This window comes from Lucilia sericata, unplaced genomic scaffold (assembly GCF_015586225.1).
Source record: "Lucilia sericata isolate MDLA Ls3-8-SP2 unplaced genomic scaffold, ASM1558622v1 Contig000445F_arrow, whole genome shotgun sequence".
NCBI lineage: Eukaryota > Metazoa > Arthropoda > Insecta > Diptera > Calliphoridae > Lucilia > Lucilia sericata.
In genome coordinates, this window is record NW_023994460.1 from 253,373 (window position 1) to 274,833 (window position 21,461).

General features: G+C 34.2%; 1 protein-coding gene across 1 annotated transcript in view; it reads right to left on the bottom strand.

Moving 5' to 3' along the window:
• LOC119604938 overlaps positions 1-20,780 on the bottom strand; it is a 106,117-nt gene extending 85,337 nt beyond the window's left edge. Inside the window, exon 1 of the mRNA XM_037957845.1 lies at positions 20,236-20,780. Within this exon, the coding sequence (XP_037813773.1) occupies positions 20,236-20,735 (500 nt within the window). The 5' untranslated portion in view covers positions 20,736-20,780. The remainder of the gene's footprint in view (positions 1-20,235) is intronic.
• Positions 20,781-21,461: the final 681 nt, after the last annotated feature.

The following is a 21,461-nucleotide window of genomic DNA, read 5'->3' on the forward strand; positions in this document are numbered from 1 at the left end:
TTTCACGGCAAAACTACAGAACCGATTTACATGAAATTTGGTCCGCTTATAGGTCTGACCCGAAAAGGAACAATAGGCTATATAATATCTTGATCGGATGCCATTCCCCTTTTTACGCCCACTTTTTGTAAAACTATTATTACACCAATTTTGCAATCACAATATGCAAAAACTACTAAACCGATTAATTTTGCATACCGATGGAATGAACTATAGGCTATATAAGAACTTGATCCGATGCCACGACCCTTTCTACGCCCAATTTTTATAAAACTATCCTTATAATTATATGAAAGAGAAAGTCTGTTTGTTACGCTTTCACGGACAAACTACTGAACCGATTTACATGAAATTTAGAACACTAATAGTTTTATTCTAAAGTAGAACAATAGGCTATATATAAGGTTAGGTTAGGTTGATAGGAGGATGTATACTACATCAAATCCGAAGAAATGCACCTAGGCCACTATCGGGCCTGTTGTGCGCTCCAATTCATGAAAAAAAATTGTTCACCGAATGTATTATTTTTCCATGTTCAGAAACTCAGTTTCCTGGACGTAATTCCTAAGAATCTTCCAATCAGTGTTGGTTAAGAATGTTATTTCCGGAATAACATCACTTCCAAGATACTTGGATCTAACTTCGACGAATGCCTGACGGTGGCAAAGAAAGTGCTCCAGAGTTTCACTGTCCTCTCCACATGCTCTACATTCGTCTGAATCCGCATGTCCAATTTTGTATAGATGTGCACGTAATCCTGTGTGTCCACTCAGAATACGTACCATCATACTAACCCCAGACTTGCTCATTTTGAAGAGATTTTTCGTCTTGCTCTCATCAGGGTCACCCCATAGAATCTTTGTGGTTCTACCCACCGTTTCATTATTCCAAGAGGCCTTATGGGATTCTCTCGTCCATATTTTTAATTCAGCTTTTGTTGCGTCGAATGGTTTTGCGTTTGTCAGGTTAACTACATCGAGCTCCCTTCCCTTTAAAGCTATTACATTCGCCCTTTCGTTGCCGACTACTCCCGAGTGGCCTGGTACCCATATGATGTAAACCTTACCTCTGGGAGAGTATTCAGTTAAAGCTTTCTTAAAATCCAATACGGTCTTAGATTTAATTCTATCACCTGATATCGCCCTAATTGCCTTCTGGCTGTCGGTAAATATATTAGGCCCTGTGGGCGCCATATTTATTCTAATCCAATTTACACATTCCGTTATTGCTCGTACTTCTGTCTGGAAGCTTGCGTAATGATTAGGTAAACGGTGGTATATTTCTGTTTCTGGGTCTTCAATATAGAACCCCAGGCCCACTTTGTCCCCTAATTTAGAGCCATCCGCGTAGCAACGAATTCCTACTGGTATTTGCTCCAATGTTCCGTTTGACCAAGACTTTCTATCTGGGATTAGCGTTTCAAAGTTTCCGACATATTCAGTGTCTGGTATGCGATCAGGCACGTCCGATGAATGTGTATAACCTTCCAATGTGTCCAGTATACATTGATGACGTGTCCTATAACCGTTTTTGGTCAGTTCGCCTAAAGTAAAGAGCCGTTCGGCTGTAAGCGCCGCCTCATATCTTATATATGTTTCAATGGGTGGAATATCTAGCAACGTTTCCAGAGCCTTGGTTGAAGTAGTACACATGGCACCACTTATACCCAAGCAGCATGTACGCTGAACTCCCTGTAGTAGTTTGATATTACACTTTTTGTCCAAAGCAGTCCACCAGATTATTGAAGCATAAGCTAGAATTGGTCTAATTACACTTTTATAAAGCCAATTTGTCATAGTAGGACTAAGACCCCATTTCATGCCTATGGTTCTCCTACATATCGCCCAGCACCGATGTGCCTTGTTGATCCTATCCTCTATGTGGTGTCTCCATTTTAATTTCCGGTCAAGTATTACACCTAAGTACTTAACTTTGTCTGTCACCGGTATCTTCTTGCCCAGGAAGCAAGGTTCAGTATATGTAGAAATTTTTGTCTTTCTTGTGAAAAGACATTGAGGCCTCTCGGGTGAGCCCAGCTCAAGGCCGTATTCAGAGCCTCCTCAGCTCTTCTACACAAGTAATTTGGATCCTTTCCCTTTAAAAGTATTACGACATCGTCTGCATAGCAGACAGGTCTAAGTCCTTTCTCGGTTAGGGTCCTTAGGAGGCTATTAATCGTGGTAACCCAGAGTAAAGGTGACAAAATGACACCCTGTGGTATACCAAGAAATACCTTTTTCCTGATAGTTATATCGTATATCTCGCAGCTTATCCATCTGTTCCTTAGCATGTAGTTGATCCAGTTACGGAGCACCCGGTCAACATAAAACTGTTCTTGGGATTGGATAAGGGTATCAGTGTGCACGTTATTGAAAGCGCCTTCGATGTCAATGCATACCGCCAGTGTAAACAGTTTGCTATAAAAAGATTCACCTATGTAGTGGACGACTTCGTTTAAAGCGGTTTTCACCGATCGTCCCTTTACATAAGCATGCTGCTTATATTTAAGGTCTTTGTATGGTATACTGCTTTTAGCCATGCTATCGACTATCCGTTCCAAGGTTTTAAGTAGGAAGGACGTAAGACTTATCGGTCGATAGGACTTAGGTGTCGCATAGCTAGGTTTCCCAGGTTTGGGTATAAATATTACCCTTGCATCTTGCCATTTAACTGGGGTATATGCCAATTTTAAGCATGCAGTGAATATCTGTGTCCGGTTGGACATGAGTTTTGAATAGGAATTTTTTATCTTCGATCATTTATCTTATCTTTGGATCATTTACGCTATCTACCTGTTCACAGAAAAGTTTCCAGGAGTCTCGTATGGCTTTTCGCCAAGTTTATTACGATACTCGTCCCAGTATACTGCGGTCTTTTTACTCCGTGCCCGGTTAAATAGTTTGCGAAGAGTCTTCCCAAGGTTCCGGATCTCCCCAGTTACCCAGGGTTTTTCCTGGACAGATCTCCGCGATCGCAGAGGGCAGCTGTCCTCGAACGTTTCAACCAGGGCACTTGTGAACGTTTCCACTTTAGCATCTATATCCTCTTTATTTCGACATTGAAAAGTCTCTGTAGCGTTGGTAGCTGTTTCGCTCCGATGGGGGTTTATTTGGATAACCTCAATCATGGTCATCGATTAAACTGTCTTCCAGCGAGTTGGTGGTCACCTCCTCGCTTTTTGGATTTGACTACTCCGGGTAGCCTGAAGTGGCTATTAATGCAGTGGGTACTGTTGATGGCACTGCGGTGTCCTTATCAGGCATAGGAATAGCAGTATTTTTAATAGACACATTCCCAATTCTGGAGAGCACTGCTGTTCTGTCTTCTGACGGGTGAGTGATTTCCTCCTCGCTTTTAGGATTTGACTCCTCAACATTGCCAGTACTTGCTAATGATGCTTTGGGTACTGTCTTAGGTGTTTTAGTGTCCTTGTCGGGGCCGGTTTTGACAGCCCTTTTAATCGGCGCCTTCCCAATTTTGGAAAGGGCAACTACACTTTCTTCTGGCGAGTTAATTCCTCGATTTTAGGATTTGACTCCTCAACGTTATCAGTGGTCTTAGGTTTTTTAGTGTCCTTTTCGAGGCTTGTTGTAACAGCCCTTTCAATCGGCACCTTCGCAATTTTGAATATGACAGCTTTAGAGGCGAAGTAAGCCCTACCTACTAGCCATGGATTTCTGGTCGATACCTATTACAAATAAAGTTCCCTCAGGTTCTTCTTTACTGTAAAAGACATCCCATTTTTCCACGGCAAGCTCAGCATTTTGACCTCCAAGAATTTCCAGTATACGTTCATTAGCCAGTTTACTGCCCCATCCTTTTATGTAGACAGTGGATTTTAAGAGCACCGGAAGCTCGCTCTTCTTTGCCAGTCCCAGCCTAGCGCCGTCCCAGGGAGGAGGGATACTTTCCACCAAGTTCTTTAGGGTGCTAACACATTGGTGAGATGCCAACCTCATCAACATCACGCCCATGCTGAACTCGCAGCTCTCGCTCTCTATTAGTTGTTTGCCCTTTGAAGCGATTGCATGGTCCACTATCTTATTGTTGACCAGGTCTTCTATTTTACTCTGTTGGTCTATTGGAATTTTGTCTGTCGGATTACCGGCATCGTAAACTGCATAGCAGAGATCGTCCCGGTGCCTACTTCTGGCAACTTTGGCGTAAGATGGCGGATCTTTTTCTTTTCCTCCGTCTAGCTTCTCCTTCCCCATTTTTCGGGGCTTCTTTTGAGATACCCTTACCTTCGAGGTTGATTTCGCTGACGTGTTCGTCTTCGGAATATCTGGATTGGCGTTGTCACCCTTACTCGCAGGATTCTCACTTGACGTTCCTTTGAGTGAAGTATGGCTTGGCTTCGACTGTGTATTAGAAGACGGGGAGCTCTTTTTCTTCTTAGGTTTATTCTCAGTTGCCAACTCCTCGGGAGACCTAATCCTTTTTCCTCAGATCTTGTGAGAGAGTCCGATTTTTCCTTTGGAGTGTCGTGGGATTGACTAACTATGATTTCCTGATGCATCTTTTTCAATTTCCTCCTCTGTGCTCCAGAAAGTCTTTTCATATTAATAGGTAGTTTAGCTATGCTATCACTCACCTCTTTCACCATTTGCTCTACTTCATCCTTTTTGGGATTTGCTATAATGGTATTATTATTATCATCTGAGGATTCAGAGTCGGAGCCCTCACCTATATTTAAAGGCTGAGGTAGCTTAGAGCTCTCTCCGAGTACATCCTTCTCTTTCACCCCTATATTTTTGCCAGTGGCATGCTGTACACTTGACGCATTGTCCGCCACGGAGGCCAAGGTACCCACCTCCGTAGTAGTATTTTGCTCACGATTGCAGGATGACGATGACACGTGACTCGCGAGTAGATCAACACTTGCCTCCGGTACTGGGTTATTTTGGTTCTGCACCGTAACTTTTATCTTTTTATTTTTATTTTCCATATTTGTTTTTTCCAGTTTTTTGGTCCGCGGGGAATATAATATTCCCAGGTGGAAAATCTGCCCTCCCTCAGCTTAAGTGAAATTAAAGCTGGGAGAGGACTGATGGTCCATCACCACCCCCTATCCGCCACCCGGGGACACGCTCGGTAGGAAACAACTGGAAAACTTCCCATAGGGCTATATATAAAGTAATGATTTGATATAAAGTAATGATTTGACGACACGTCCTTTTTACACCAACTTTTTGTAAAACAATTATTAAACGAAATTTACGTTCAGGCATACAAAAAACTACTGATCCGATTTTCATGAAATCTGTTATAATGAATGTTGTGGAATTACATTTTCAAAACCTATAATATATAATAATAAATATATATGAAATTCTTTTTTTACTCTTTCACTACATAACTAATAAACTTATTTACATAAAATTTGGCATTCAATAGGTCTAACCTCAGAAGTTAACAAGTTAGAGTGCTATATTAAATACCCTCCACCAGCAAGCTACTTTTTATTAAAACCCATTTAACTATCTAATTTTTAGATAACTTGACTTCATATAGGAGCTACGACCAATTACGGGCCTCTCCAGAAAATATATTCAAGTTCAATTTCATACCGATAGCTTTATTTATCAATGAAACATATTCGTTTAAATGATTTTCGGAAGTGGACCCTATATGAGAGCTATGACCTATTATGGTCTTATCCGAAAAAAATTTCGTAGAGTGATTCATATATAGACGAAAATATATATATATCAATTGTTCTGATCCCTGGCGCAAAAAAATAATGTCTGACAAAATTCATCGAAATTAAATTTGGTAGTTTCTGAGAAAACTACTTAAGAATTGGGAAAAACGTTATTTTTTTTTTTGAGGTAGTCTGAAATTTTTAATCATAACTTTTTACGTCGTGAACCGCTTTTACTGATTTTCAATACCAAACTATACCGGATAATAAGGAATATTTTGGGTGAGTTTCGGGAATTTTTATTGCTTCGTTTTAACGTGAGCGTGTTTTACACAGACAGACGGACGGACAGACAGACGGACATAGCTAAATCGACTCAGAATTGCATAAGGATCATAAGAATATATATACTTTGTTGGGTCTCAGATGAATATTTCTTGGTGTTACACACGGAATGACAAAGTTATATATACCATCTATCACCACTGATGGTGGTGGAGAGTATAAAAAAACTCTATATGACATTGATTGGATGACTTTTGAATAACTGCTATAACACCAAATTTCTAGGCTATATATAATAAAACATGAACCGACTTTCAAGAAATTTGGCAACATACTGTGTTTGAGGAAGAGAAATCCGAATAAATACATCTATAGCACTAATTTCGAGCCTGTTATGATCTTATTGAAATGCAATGACCTTTTTCCGTCCACTTTTTGTTACATTTATAATGCTAAAGATCATGATTTTCATAGTATATGAGAATTATTATTTAGTTAAATTTTTAATCAAAAATTTATTTTTTATGAAAACTCTAAAATGTTTGTAGATCCTTAACTAACTTTACGATTAGGTAAAATAAAAATCTGTATTCAATTTAATTTATTATCAAAAATCGATTTTCATCTAAAGCGTTTTCCACCGGAAAACTGTTTTTATTTCAAAACGTGTAATCTGCTGTATATTCTCAGAAAATAACTATTTTAAAACAGAATCTTTATTACATCTTAAATGAATGTCTACGATGCCACATTTGTATTCAGAATAAAAACTACTGAACAAAAACCGGTTCTAAAATAGGGAAAATAATAAATTCATATTACATTTTCACTTAAATTCGAATTTTAAATCGGCTGTGATTCCTTTTATAACACCTAAATCTATCTAGAAAATCATTCATGTCTCCCCTTAAAATTTCTATTTGTATAACTCTTAAAAAATTACTTTAAATAATTCTCAATTTGAGAAAACAATAAAGATTCGTAATCACTCATATTTTCCATACAAATCGAGTTTTGTATCAAAAATAAAAAAAATAAATTTATTGTTAATCGAGATAACAATAAAAATCTATGATCAGGTAAATATGCCATAAAAAAATTATCTTGATATAAATTCGGTTGCCATTTTTCAAATGCAGTTCAAATCTAAAATACCATGAAGATATGTATTTGAGTACTTATTAGAGTGTCCTGAAAGACAGCACTTTTGCAAATCTTATATAGGTAGACCTCTCAAACGATGCATAGAAAGCATTGTTCATATAAAATTTGAATAAATTGATCTTTCGATATCTTTTTATAATTTTAGAAAATTATCCACCAAAAATTCTGCACAACTTTTTCTGTATGTAGCGCCGTATTTATTCTAAGCTTTTCAAATTAAATAATAATTTTGAATAACTCCAGCACACATTTTCCATTTACCATTTACAAATTCCGATTTTTTTTAATTAGAGGAAGACGTGGATATTTTAATAAGTAAAATTATTTGGGTATCTGCTTTGTACATCTAACGATATTTGACCTTTATTTCTTCGGATTTAATAATTGGTGTCTAAATTCAGTCAAAACTTTAGTGTGGATGCATAAAAGCTAATGAATAAAAATAATATGTTTAAACATACTTTTGTATAAATGGATGTATTTTTTGAGAAACCCTGGCAACGCCGGGTACGCGCAGCTAGTATAATGATAAAGGAAGGGGTGAAGAATATATCAAATGAGGTACCTTCCATTTTCTGTATACATAAGATTGCTTATAGTGTACTCAACAATAAACGACTAAAATCGGATAAATAGTTTAGAAAATATAAGATGTCAAGTTTAATGCTTGTTGAAAAAAAATCTTAAAAAAGTGAACTTTGAACATCAATAAAATCTAAACCGTGAAGAATTTGGTAATTTTGGAGAACTTTAAACTTCGTATTTATAGAAAGAATGGGTGTACCAAGTTTCATCTAAATCAGAAAGGGTAAGGTACAAAACCTGTTCGAAAATTTTTGAAATGCCCCAAAGATATATAATAACGACATTAATTTAGAAAATATACCATGTCAAAATTAAAGCTTGTTGAAATTTCCCTTTTTCCCCACCCGTGGATCCGCGCCTGTACATACAACAACAACATGTAATGTAGACCACGCAACTTTGTCAACATTGCAAGAATTCGTTGTCGCTTTAACTTTAGGCACATTCGTTGTCTAAAAGATAACAAACGTGGAACTCAAAATGCGTTGCCAATAGTGAGCTTACCACGTTTGTTAACATTTAGACAACGTATGTGCATAAAGCTTAGCATAAATGGCAACGCATTTTGAGCTTACATGTATGTTATTGAAAAATTTTGTGTCAATTTGGTACCAGGCGTGTTGGAGTTGGAGTCCTCAAATTTTGTACGGACAATTTTGGCATTCAAAATTGTAATGTGTTTTTTTTATATAATATATTGATTTTAGGGTAGCAAAGCACACTGGGTATAGCTAGTAAATAATAAAATAAAATTTCAATTTCATTTATATATATATATATCATTACTTTAGCAATACACAGTGGGCCAGAATGGAAATTTGTTGGAAATAAATCTGACATTTCTAAACGGCAAGTCTGATCAAAGTATGATACCTTCGACATGTAAAATTTCTAAACCCGCGCCATTTTTTGCTTTCCCGTCCGATATCAAAGATTTTTATAGTTTTTTTAAGCGTGGCGTGGCACCTCCCATATAAATTAAATACAAAAATTCGTTTATCTTGGAAATTATTACAGTTAGAATCTTAAAATTTTGGGTAATTAATTGGCGGACTAGCCATGAGGGGAGCGACACCACCCATATTAATTAAATACAAAAATTCGTTTATCTAGGAAACTAATAAAACTAAATTCATCAAATTTTCCACTTTGGTGGAAAAAGAGCGGACTTTCATCATGGGGGGCCTGAAGCCCCCATATGAATTAAATAGAAAAATTCGTATATCTGACAAGCTATTAAAGCTAGAATATTAAAATTTTACTTAAAGAACTTTGACATTCATCTGAACATTTAGAGTATAACGGGCGGACTTTCAATGGGGAGTTGGTACCGCCTATATAAATCTATATATATAAAATGAATGTGTGTTTAATTTAATTTATCCTCAATAAAGATGCCATCAGAAAATAACTTTAACTCGTTTAAAAATACCAGTTGTTGAACCCAGTTCAGCAAGTATTTTTAATATTGTATTCATTTATTCTGTTTTTCATTCCTTTTTTTATATCATTAATTTTTTCTAGTGTAATTCTTTCGTTAAGCTTAAATTGGTTTGAGTTACATATGTAATTGAATTTGAGTAATTTATGTATAAGTAGTTTTAAAGATTTTCTTCTCTCTTAATAAATTCATTGTACCTTTGAAATTGAAACCATCAACAACAGCTTGGCTGTACTTTTATTGTTTTGTTTGGTACAATCAGTCACAGCAGAGACCTGTGAATTTGTTAATACAAAGGTATTAACAAAAGCCCAGCGGTAAATGAAACAAAGTACTTAGATAATATTCGATGACATCAGTACGACGTTCTAAGCGAGCAATCTAAGTACTTAGAGTGCAATATATGCGTAATCCAACATATCATGCACTTTAATTATAACATAGATTACGATTTAAGCAGAGAGTTAGCTGCCTTTTTCATGTTGTTTTTTGTTTTTAATTCTTTAAAAAAAAACTTAACTAAAGTACCGTTTTATTTTTCTTTTGTATACTATATACATGTTTCAGTTTAAAGTTGATCTTTTGTAAGTGACGTTGTGTTTTGTTAAAAAAGTTATTTTATTGTAAAAATTTAAAATAATTGTGGTGATCTAAATGGCAGAAACGGACTTAAAAATTGGGGTAAATGTACTTCATATATTCTAGTTTTAATACTGACAATTTCCTCTTGATTATTTATAGGATCTCTAAAGGAAGATTACCGAAAGTTTCAAAAGAAAATTAAGATTCATTTCATTTATCTTATCTTTTATTGTTTAATTATATTTTTATTGAATTAACTATAATACATGTTTATTATTTGGTGATCATTTTTAAATAAACTTGCATAATTTTAAAATAAATATAAAAAATATATATTTTTTCTATAACATAATCGGAAGACATGGTACTTTAATTTACAAATGCAAATAGGATTGTAATCTACATACATTACATTTTTATTTGCAAGCGTTTATAGGCGTCTCATTAACTTCGCTTAGAACTCCACACATAATGTAAGTGAAATATTAATTTGTCTTAATGATATTGTGGCTTACATTATAAGCGAGAGCACATCGATGAGGCAGCCTAGGACACTTTTATGTTAAATCTAAGTGGAAGAATAAGTTAAAGCATCACCACTGACTGCCACGAAATATCACTTAGATAAGCGAGTACATAATGTGTATTTTTACCGCTGGGAGGTTCCTCAATAGTTAGAGGAAAATTCATATAACCGCTCTACAATAAAAAAAGGGAGCTAGGAGCTCAATTATTGGTCCTTCGAAAAACCCAGGAAAGGCTTGGGTTGGATGTGGACTAGGATTGTCCACTATTTTAATTTGATGACATTTTGGTCATTGTAACAACTATTCAATCATTTTTAACAACAATCATCATTAAGGGTCTACTAGGCAAAAGAAGGAAAGAAGTCATCTAAAGACGTATTATAACTCCAAAGGAAAACGTTGGTACTGGCATCAGTGGTCTGCTAGACATATTCACCAAGAATGTCAATATTGGGTATGTACAGTGATTTATCTATATTATGTGCAATTTTTGAAAATTTAATTAACTAAAAAGTGATATAAAAAAGTAAAGTCATTTGTTTAAAACAACATAAATGCAAAACATATATAATAATTGCAATAAATAAATTAAAATTAAAAAATTCAACATAACCTATAAATATTAAACGATCATCACTGAAATAAATGTACCAACACTGGTGAATAATAAATACCATCACTGGAAAATACATAAAGAACAAGAAATCGTAACGGCATTTTTTTTACATGAGCAAAAGCAAGAAGTCTTTTTTTTTTGTCATATTCGTCTATCTTAACTACATTAAAATGTTTCATTTCAAATGTTCCCCACATTAAAGAACAAAAACAAATAAAACTAGATGATCATCGTTACTGACATTAAAACACACATAAGAAATATACATTGAATGTGAAAGAGTTGAAATGAACAGTTGTGTTTCAAAGAGAGTTAAAAAAAAAGATAATAAGAAGAAATATTAAAAACTTTAAAATAAAAACCAAAAAGAAAAAAATAAAGAGTATATTCAAAAACTAAAACAAGGAAATAAATTGAACAACAAATAAAGAAATTTAAAAGAACAAAATATTTTAAGCAAGACAAAAAACAAGAACACAAATCTTTGAAACAAAAAATACTACAGTAAAAGTGAAGTAAAGAAACAAAGCTGCAGTACGAAGTTCTATACGGGGGAAAGGTGAGTGTACATTATAACCGTTATTGGTGTTTTTTTTTTTTGGAAATATTTAATATTTTTGGTGGCACTTGATAATAATACAGTGTGGTACATATCATCTTGAATTTTTTTCTAATACAATTAAAAACAAAAACACAGTGATACACTACGAGTGTTAGATTTTTTTGAAAAAGGAATAGTACCACTGCGAGTATTTAATGGGCAAATATTTTTATGACGATTAACACACACCTATAGCAGCATTTTTTTATACAGTATGATACTAAAATAGACAGTGCAATACACTAGGGGTGTTACATTTTTTTGTGAAAAAGACAGAGTGGTTACACTACGAATGTTACGAAATTTCTTTGGCAGATATTTTCCTAAAGACTGCATATTAACTACGAGTGTTTAAAATTTTTATAACATCAAAAACACAGTGCGATACACTACGATTGTTTAGACTGTTTTTGGAATAAACAGTGTGTTCTGCGACAAATTTAGCAAAATTATTTGGCAAATAAGCTTACTAAAAAAAATGGCTTTAAGAAGAAAATGTAAATTAGATCTTCATCATCTAATTTCCTATATTACGATTTGGGAAGAGGCTACAAATGAAAATATACATATTTCTCTGCTAGAGATAAAAAGGGATGAGTTAGATAAAAGGTGGTCGAAGTTAACAGAGTCATATGATAATTACATGTTGGAAGAAGATAAAGGTGTAACAGAAGACTTCAAAGATGATATCTCGATTCGATACGAAGAGGTCAATATTAAGTATGACCAAATAAAATCTCAAATAATGAATATGATAAAAGAACAAAATGAAAATAGTAATCAAGAAAGGTCATACAATAGTTAGTCGAGGTTTAGGTTACCACCATGTGACATGCAAAATTTTGATGGAGGGGTGTCGAGATGGCCAGCCTTTAGAGACATATTTGAGGCTGTCTGTGCAAACAAAACCGATATGGCTCCAGCAGAAAAATTGTTCTACTTACGCAGCAAATTAAGGGGGGAAGCATTTCAAACCATAAAACATTTAGATTTGGTTGAAATTTTTCCATAGCTTGGGAAGCATTAAAGAACCGTTATGAGAATGTTCGGGTTTTGGTTCATCAACAAATGAAACAATTATTCGGAATGCCTACTATACCACAAGAAAATGCAAAAGCAATGAGACATATGCAAAGTTTAGTGAATGATAGCATATCAATCTTGAAATCATTTAGCGTAGATGTAGCTAATTGCCACCCATTTCTAATTTATTTATGTTACTCTAAACTTCCTGATGAAACTGTGCGAGCATGGGAAACTACTTTAGCGAACGACAAGATTCTGCCTACTTGGCAACAAATGAGCGATTTTTTAACTAGCAGAATTGAAATGTTAGAGGCTATACAAAATTTACGAAATGGCAAAAGATAATCAAGTTCAAAAAAGTCATGCCTTCTATTCTCAATCTAATACAGAAGTTTCAAAATTTAGTTGCAAGATATGCAAACAAAATCATTCTCTAAAATTGTGTAATTACATCAAATCTTTGTCAATTAAAGATCGAATAAAATACTTCTATAATAACAAGTATTGTGCAAACTGTCTTTCAGCCAATCATTTCAAATCTAAATGTCAGAGCCAATTTTCTTGTTTAAAGTGTAATCAAAAACATCACACTATGTTACACTTGGATAAATCGGACAAATCAAACACCGATTTAGCCCCAAGCTCAAAATTCACCAACCAATCAGAAGATGGAATACCTTCTAGCTCTAACACACAAAATTCCACTAATTCCAGTACTACTAGTGTAACACCAACTGATTCAGTTCAAGCTCACTTCTCTTAACACGAGGGTACCACGATATTACCCACAGCCTTAATTCAAATAGAACATTTGGATGAAAAGTTTAATGTTAGAGCATTATTGGACCCGGGGTCAGAAAAATCTTTTTTTTCAAAACGACAAAACCATTCAAGAAACATAGCACTGGCTCAGTACTATAGAATGGAGAAAACTTTAGATAAAACCCCAGAGTTAAAGAAGCAGTACACTGAAGTTCTACAAGAATATTTGGAGTTAGATCATATGGAAGAAGCTGTAAACAGCGAAACAAAAGGCGAAAAACAGTTTTTATTTTTTCTACCGCACCATGCTGTTATTAAGCCAGAAAGCAGTACTACGAAAGTACGGGTTGTATTCAATGCATCAAAAAAAAAAAAAAAAGTGGATTTTCTCTCAATGATGTTTTACGCCAAGGCCCCACTTTACAGATGGATCTGATGCAAATTATATTGCGATGGCGTAATTATAAATATGTATTTACGGGAAATATTGAGAAAATGTACCGACAGATTTTGGTTCATGAGAATGATCGTCCATATCAACGCATTGTATTTAGAAAAAATTCAGAGGATGATATTAATGATTTTCAATTTAAAACTATAACATTTGGAATAAATTGTGCACCATTCCTGGCGCTTAGAACTCTGCTAGAGTTAAGTAAAGACTGTGAACATCTTTATCCGAAAGCATCTAATATCTTCTTCTAGAAAAATTGTTAAGAGGATCTTCTTAACGAAGATTTTTTAAGATTATATGATTCCAGTACCACAAAAACTTTGGGGATAAGGTGGAATGCTATATCCGATACTTTTTATTATGTTGTTGAGCCGATAGAAGCGACAGCCATTACCACGAAAAAAAGAATTTTATCTGTGATTGCTAGGCTTTTTGATCCACTAGGTTGGCTAGGACCTGTAGTTGTAATCGCTAAACTATTGATGCAAGAACTTTGGGAAGAAAAGTGTGATTGGGATGAAAAAGTCTCTGCACTTATTCAAAATAAATGGAACGCGTTTGTAAAAAACTTGCCCTATATTTCTACTTTGAAAATACCAAGATGGGTTCATTCCTCACCAAAACATCGCATACAAATACATGGATTCTGTGATGCCTCGGAGAAGGCATACAGTGGCACAATTTACATCAGAACCGAAAGTGAAACGAGCACGTTGAATAGTCATTTGCTGATAGCTAAGACTAAAGTATCTCCACTTAAAAAGATTACAATCCCTAAGCTCGAATTATGTGGAGCTTTATTGCTTACTAAGCTATTACGGAACTTAGTCTTGAACTCCGAGTTCCAATACGAATTATTTTTATGGACAGATTCATCAATTGTACTTGGTTGGCTCCAAAAGCCACCCAATACATTGAAAACCTTTGTCGCTAATCGGACCAATCAAATTTTAAACACTACCAAAAGTACCGATTGGAAACATGTAAAAACTGAGGATAACCCCGCCGATTTAGGAACGCGCGGCTGCACTCCTCAAGAACTTTCCGAAAGTCAACTATGGTGGAATGGGCCTCCCTGGCTAAAACAACCAACAACTTTATGGCCAAAGCAACGAACCTTTGATCCAGTAGACCTGGAAACAAAAAAATGTTTTAGTTTTCATATGAAGATTAACCCACAAACAACCCAATTTGAAGAAATTAAGCTAACTGATATTTTGGAGAATTTTTCTTCGCTAGATCGGGCCCTTCGAGTTATAAGTTATATTTATCGCTTTATTAACCGAACACGTAAGCACTCCTATTCTACTCAGACGTTTATAACTGCAAAGGAAATATTCAAGGTAAAAGCTCGTTTAATGTTTCTCGCTCAACAGGACCATTTCTACAAAGAATATGAATGCCTAAAAGAAAAAAGGCCTTTAAAGCGGAAAAGTAGATTACTTACACTAAGTCCTTTTATAGATAAAGACAATCTGCTACGTGTTGGTGGCAGACTGGAAAACTCTGGACTAAGCTATGAAGAACGACATCCAGTCATAATTCCAGAAAAGTCTCAATTCGCAGTACTTCTTGTGAGTTATACGCATCGAATATTGCTTCACGCTGAACACCATATTATGCTACGAGCAATTAGACAAGGTTTCTACATACCACGATTGAAAAACTTAATACGAAAGTGTATACGAAATTGTAAGACAGTATATAAACATAAATTTCAAAATCAAATGATGGCATCTCTTCCCCCCGATCGAGTATATTTTTCCCTCCCCTTTACCTATACTGGAGTCGATTTTGCAGGGCCGTTTAGTATAAAATCTTTCCATTTACGTAACGCAAAAATTCTAAAGAGCTATGCTGCGGTATTTGTCTGTTTCTCTACTAGAGATGTTCACTTGGAAGTGTGTTCCGATCTTTCAACCGACGCCTTTTTAGCCTGCTTTGACAGGTTTATTGGCCGCAGAGGACTTCCTAAGACCATGTTTTCTGACAATGGACGGAACTTTCTGGGAGCAAGCTATGCTGCCACACCGATTTCCTAAAGTCAACAGAAAGTGCTCTTGCAAAGAAACATGCTACATCAGGTTTCACGTGGTCATTTATACCACCATATGCCCCTCATATGGGCGGCCACATCTAAAGAAAGTCACCAACAATATGTCGTTTACCTTCGAAGAATTCACCACCTTGCTCGTGAGGATAGAAGCTGTTTTAAACTCACGACCCCTCTCTCCATTGACTGAAAATCCCAATGAAATCTTACCTTTAACACCTGGCCATATTCTACGTGGTGCTGCCATTACATCTAGACCCGAAGCACCAACAGAACACCAAATAGAAGACGTCCCTTATTTAAAGCGTTGGGAGCGATTAAAAATTCTGCAGCACGTATTTGCACGGCGGTGGAAAAATGAGTATGTTACCGAACTTCAACGACGTTTAAAATGGCAGCGAGAAAAGGAGAATCTGAAAAAGGATGACATTGTTATTGTCAAAGAAGAATTATTACCACCCAATGAATGGTCGCGTTATTAATGTAATACACGGCAAAGACAACAAAGTACGAGTGGCTGAAATAATTACTAAAAACGGGATCATAAAACGACCTGTAGTAAAATTATGCTTATTGCCAACTAATGCTGACATCCAATCTACATCTATTCCGAATAAAAGTCCACCCAAAATAAAAAAGCCTTAAATACACTAAACTCAAATTTTTATTCAGTTGCACATAATATTTATTATCACTGTATGTATTTCTTTCCCTTGCTTCTTTCTTTCACAAATGGATAAAAAACCACGTTGCTATGTTTGCCGCAGAAATCACCCGCTGAAGTATTACCCACAGTTCAAGGAGTGGAGCGTTGAGGTACGTCGGTTGACCGTAAAAAATAAAGGGTTGTGTCTAAACTGTTTGGCCTATGATCACGTACGTACTTGGTGTACATCTAAGAAGCGATGCAATTTTGAATATCGAAAAAACGTATTTTGTAACGCCAAGCACAATACTCTGTTGCATATAGAGAATTGCGACCCTTTATCCTCCAGTATCGAAGTTGAAGGTGATTTGTTAGCAGAAAGTGACGATGAAGGAGCTGCTTCTCAATTCCGGTCTTATATAAAAACAGCTGTCCCAGTTACCACTTTAGAGGCAAAGGAAATAACTCCGGAAAATGGGATTCGGACTGCTAAGCCCCGTATTGAAAATATATCGTCACCCAACCAAATGGATCATGGCATTATGAGATCAAATACAATCTCTCCTAGAGCTCAAGCTATTACAGCCAATACCACCTCTCCTAAAGCTGAATCAGTTAGAGACAGTACAACTTCTCCTAGAAGAAAATGGGCCAATATATCCACGCAAACTTCCCCAAAACAGAAATTGGTCTCTGACAAGAGCTGTCAAACCATTGGTGCGTTATGTAAAAATTGTTCAGCACACCTATCATTAAAGAAAAATGAAGAATCTGTCACATCTTCTTACCTTGATTCATTAAAATCATTTTCCAATTTAATGATTAATGAACCTACTTTGGTCAACATTCCACCCATAGTTCGAGTGAATCTCAATTTCTGCGGTGCAAAAATGTATACCACATTCTTATTGGATCCTACGGCAAGAACGTCATACCTTCAACTAGAAGTAGCACGATGGTTCCCAAATTTTAACCTTGTGACCGACGAGTCTGGCAAAGTTGAAGTATCGTTTGTACTCGAACCCACGTTTCCACACGATCCAAGAGATGAGGAAAGAGTTTACTTGACAGTACAAGGGCGTCCTCCAATTAAGTTACCAGAGCCTATTTTGGACCCCTGTCTACTAAAACATTTCAAAATTTATGAGCCACTAGCCCATCCATTTTTTCCAACTTGGCGAGAGATCGACGGTGTACTTGGCATTTCAAAATTAATGAAATCAAGTTATGTGCAACCACCAAATCTACCACGAGTACAACAAACGAAGCTGGGTTGGGTAGTCTCCGGTGTTTGGAAAGGATGTAAATGCCATCCCGTCGGGGGAGTATGTTGAACCCAGTTCAACAAGTATTTTTAATATTGTATTCATTTATTCTGTTTTTCATTCCTTTTTTTATATCATTAATTTTTTCTAGTGTAACTCTTTCGTTAAGCTTAAATTGGTTTGAGTAATGTAATTGAATTTGAGTAATTTATGTATAAGTAGTTTTTAAGATTTTCTTCTCTCTTAATAAATTCATTGTACCTTTGAAATTGAAACCATCAACAACAGCTTGGCTGTACTTTTATTGTTTTGTTTGGTACAATCAGTCACAGCAGAGACCTGTGAATTTGTTAATGCAAAGGTATTAACAAAAGGTTCCTCAATAGTTAGAGGAAAATTCATATTACCGCTCTACAATAAAAAAAGGGAGCTAGGAGCTCAATCACCAGTATAGCAACCAAATTCTGCATAAACAGGTTTTATGGTAACTAAAATGTCGGCGCTTAATTTTGTAAGGATAGCACCAAAATTGACCCTAACGCCCCCTCAGAAAATTACTTTAATGCTCATAACATGATTCAAACTGCCCATAAAGCAACAAAATTCAACATAAACATGTTTTATCGGAACTAAAATTTCTCTGTCAAATTCTATGAGGGTCGGTCTATAATTGACCCTACCCCCATATAAGGTCCCCTTCATGGAACTAAAACGTCATCGCTTAATTTTGTACTGTTCGGACCATAATTGACTCTACCCCATATGAGGTCCCAAGCTGATGATAAGGAATTTAACGCGTATGGGTTGCATTTGGATCAAATTGTACCTGATATTTACAAATGTTATATATTTTCAAATATATAAAAAATACAATTTCATGGGTTTAAAATAAATTTAAAAAAATATAGGTTTAATCAAAAAGTGGTAGCAATTTTTTTTAAATTTTAATACAAAAACTTGAATTTTTTTAGAAGATCAAAAATTAGCCTATCTAATCAAAACTAATTATTATGGGTTGCATTTGGATCAAATTGTACCTGATATTTACAAATGTTATATATTTTCAAATGTATAAAAAAATACAATTTTATGTGTTTAAAATAAATTTTAAAAAAATGTAGGTTTAATCAAAGAGTAGCAGCAATTTTTTTTTTAATTTTTATAGTACAGAATACAAAGAAAAAAATTAAAATTACTTTTTTTTGGTATTTTCATTTAAATTTTGGGTAAAATCGACGTTTTATGCTAAAAAATTCCTACGGCTATAAGTCAAGAATTAAGACAACAAATACATAAATTTTTATAGTTTCTTTTAAATTGATTGTTTATAAATAATAACCAGAAACAAATTAAACTAAATTTAAATGTTTATATAGGTATGTTATATTCAAAATGTGGTGAATTTCTTTTTTGATCTTTAATGGACATATCATAAGGTATATTCAGAATGTAAACAAAGAAAATTTGAGATATCTTTTTTTGGATATATTCCACCAAAATTAAAAAAAGTCCATAGAAATAAAATGTATTTTTAAATATTCTCTTAACAAAAGAATTAAATGACTATGTAAAAATTGTAATCTCTACAATATAGCCTATATAGTCTCCTATCAAAAGTAAAGAGAATTAATCGAATGATAAGTTTTTGGCAAATATTTTCCTAAAACATAAAAATTCAAGTTTTTCCCTTACAGTTTTTATTCACATACTCTTCTGATTTTGGCGCCCTCTAACGGAGATATGACAAGTTAAATTACTTTTTTTTAATTTTATTTTGTTACAAATCTGAAACTATAACTTTTATCTTTTCCGAATAACTTTTTTTTTGTATTTTTGTCCATGTAACGAAGCATTGTGTGATGCCTATAACTTACTTCAAAGTGCCAGTATAGCAACGAAATTCTACATAAATAAGTTTTATAGGAATTAAAATCTAAAATCTCTCCTTTTATTTTTATATTGATCGGGACATAATTACCCTATCCCCCATATAAGGATCTCTTCTAAAAAATACTATATCACACACATAACTTTCTTCAAAACGCCAGTATAGCAACGAATTTCAATATAAAGAAGTTTGATCCGAACTAAAATCTTTCTTAAATTTTATAAGGATGGGTCTATAATCCCATAACAGGCTTAAAATAAATGTATAGTTATGAAATTCGAACAATTTTCATTAAATTCAAATCTCAGAAAATTACTTTAACACAGATAACTGGCTTTAAGAATATGGATAGAAATTAAATTCAGCAAAACAAGTTTTATTGAAACCAAAACATGATTTGATGGTGGGTATATAAGATTCTGTTTTATATGTATCGGAAGAAACATTGAATGATTTCAAAGAATTTTGTAATTTATCCAGTCAATTTGACCGGAAATAATCTTTCTATATAGCAGTTAATAATGTAATTTTTATTGTCTATTTCTATAAATAAATAAACCAAATATATTCTAAGAGAGAACAGATATCGTATTACTCTATTAAAAGCCAATAGCAGCTTCTTTAAAACATATCACAATGTACCACTATAGTTATAAATTATAAAAATATACATTTTTTTTTAGTACTTATACTTACTTGTCCAAATCTGGAGTTTTATATAAGTTCATAGCAATGTCAATTAATACACCATGATTATTAGTTTTATATAACAACTGAATAAAAATTTTAACACATTTAACCAGATGTGCTGAAAAGCTGCCGGGACGATCTATTTCGGATGATGGTATACGCCATATTCCATTAAATAAATTATTATTTTTTCTGTCGTAGAACAATCCATTTACAAGATTTCCCAAACTAGTCTTATATTGGCCAAGTAATAGTTTTTCACTTTGAGTAAGATCGCAATATTCCATCGGTGAATTCATATAGTGGTATACTAGGCGATAAATAGATTTATAGTGTTCTGGAAATCGAGTAGCACACTCCTCTATATTTTGAACAACCATTCTATAAACAAGCTTTAGTTCTTCTGCACTAAGTGTACCGCCTTTTATATGGTTGTTACTCTCATTATCAGTCATGGATTCATCGGAATCAGATTCACTTTCAACATTGGAAGTATCTGATGACATAACTGAAGATGTACCACTACTTGTGAGTACTGCTGAAGAACACTCCTTAAAAAGTAAATAATATATGATGAATGTTGTTATATTAAAAATTGCAAGTGAAATTTTTATAGAAAAAATATTTATATTCGCAAAAATTTCACGTGTAAATAATTTTTTTAGTTATGACTTTGAATGTTTAATGACATTTTATATAATATTTAAACAATATTAAATGTGAAGACGTTTGTACGTCTTTATAAATATAGTTGTCACTCATTCCTTGAAAATGATATCCGAATGATATCGAAATATTGGAAAATAAATTAATAAAGAATTTTTATGGACTCGAAATATTTTTTTTACTTTGGATAAAACAAAAAGGTCGAAGTAAGAACTATTAATCAAAACATTGGATTTGAAAAATTAAACCAAATTCAGATGGTGGAGTTTAATATGTTTCACATCTAAATTAATATTAACTTCTCTAATTTTCGTGAAAACATGAGTTTACGTTTACAACAAAAAATTTATCTCACACTAAATATAATAGACATATTTAAAAATTAATAAAAATAAAATAAATATTAGGCAAGTTATGTATCCCTGGGTTAAAATAACCCAAATTTTGAATTATGCCAGTCTTGTATTATATGAACAATATGGTATCACTCCGTTCGACACTCAATATTAGACACGAACCATATGATGATATAAGTCTGAAACTAGAGATTAAATGAAGCAAAACTT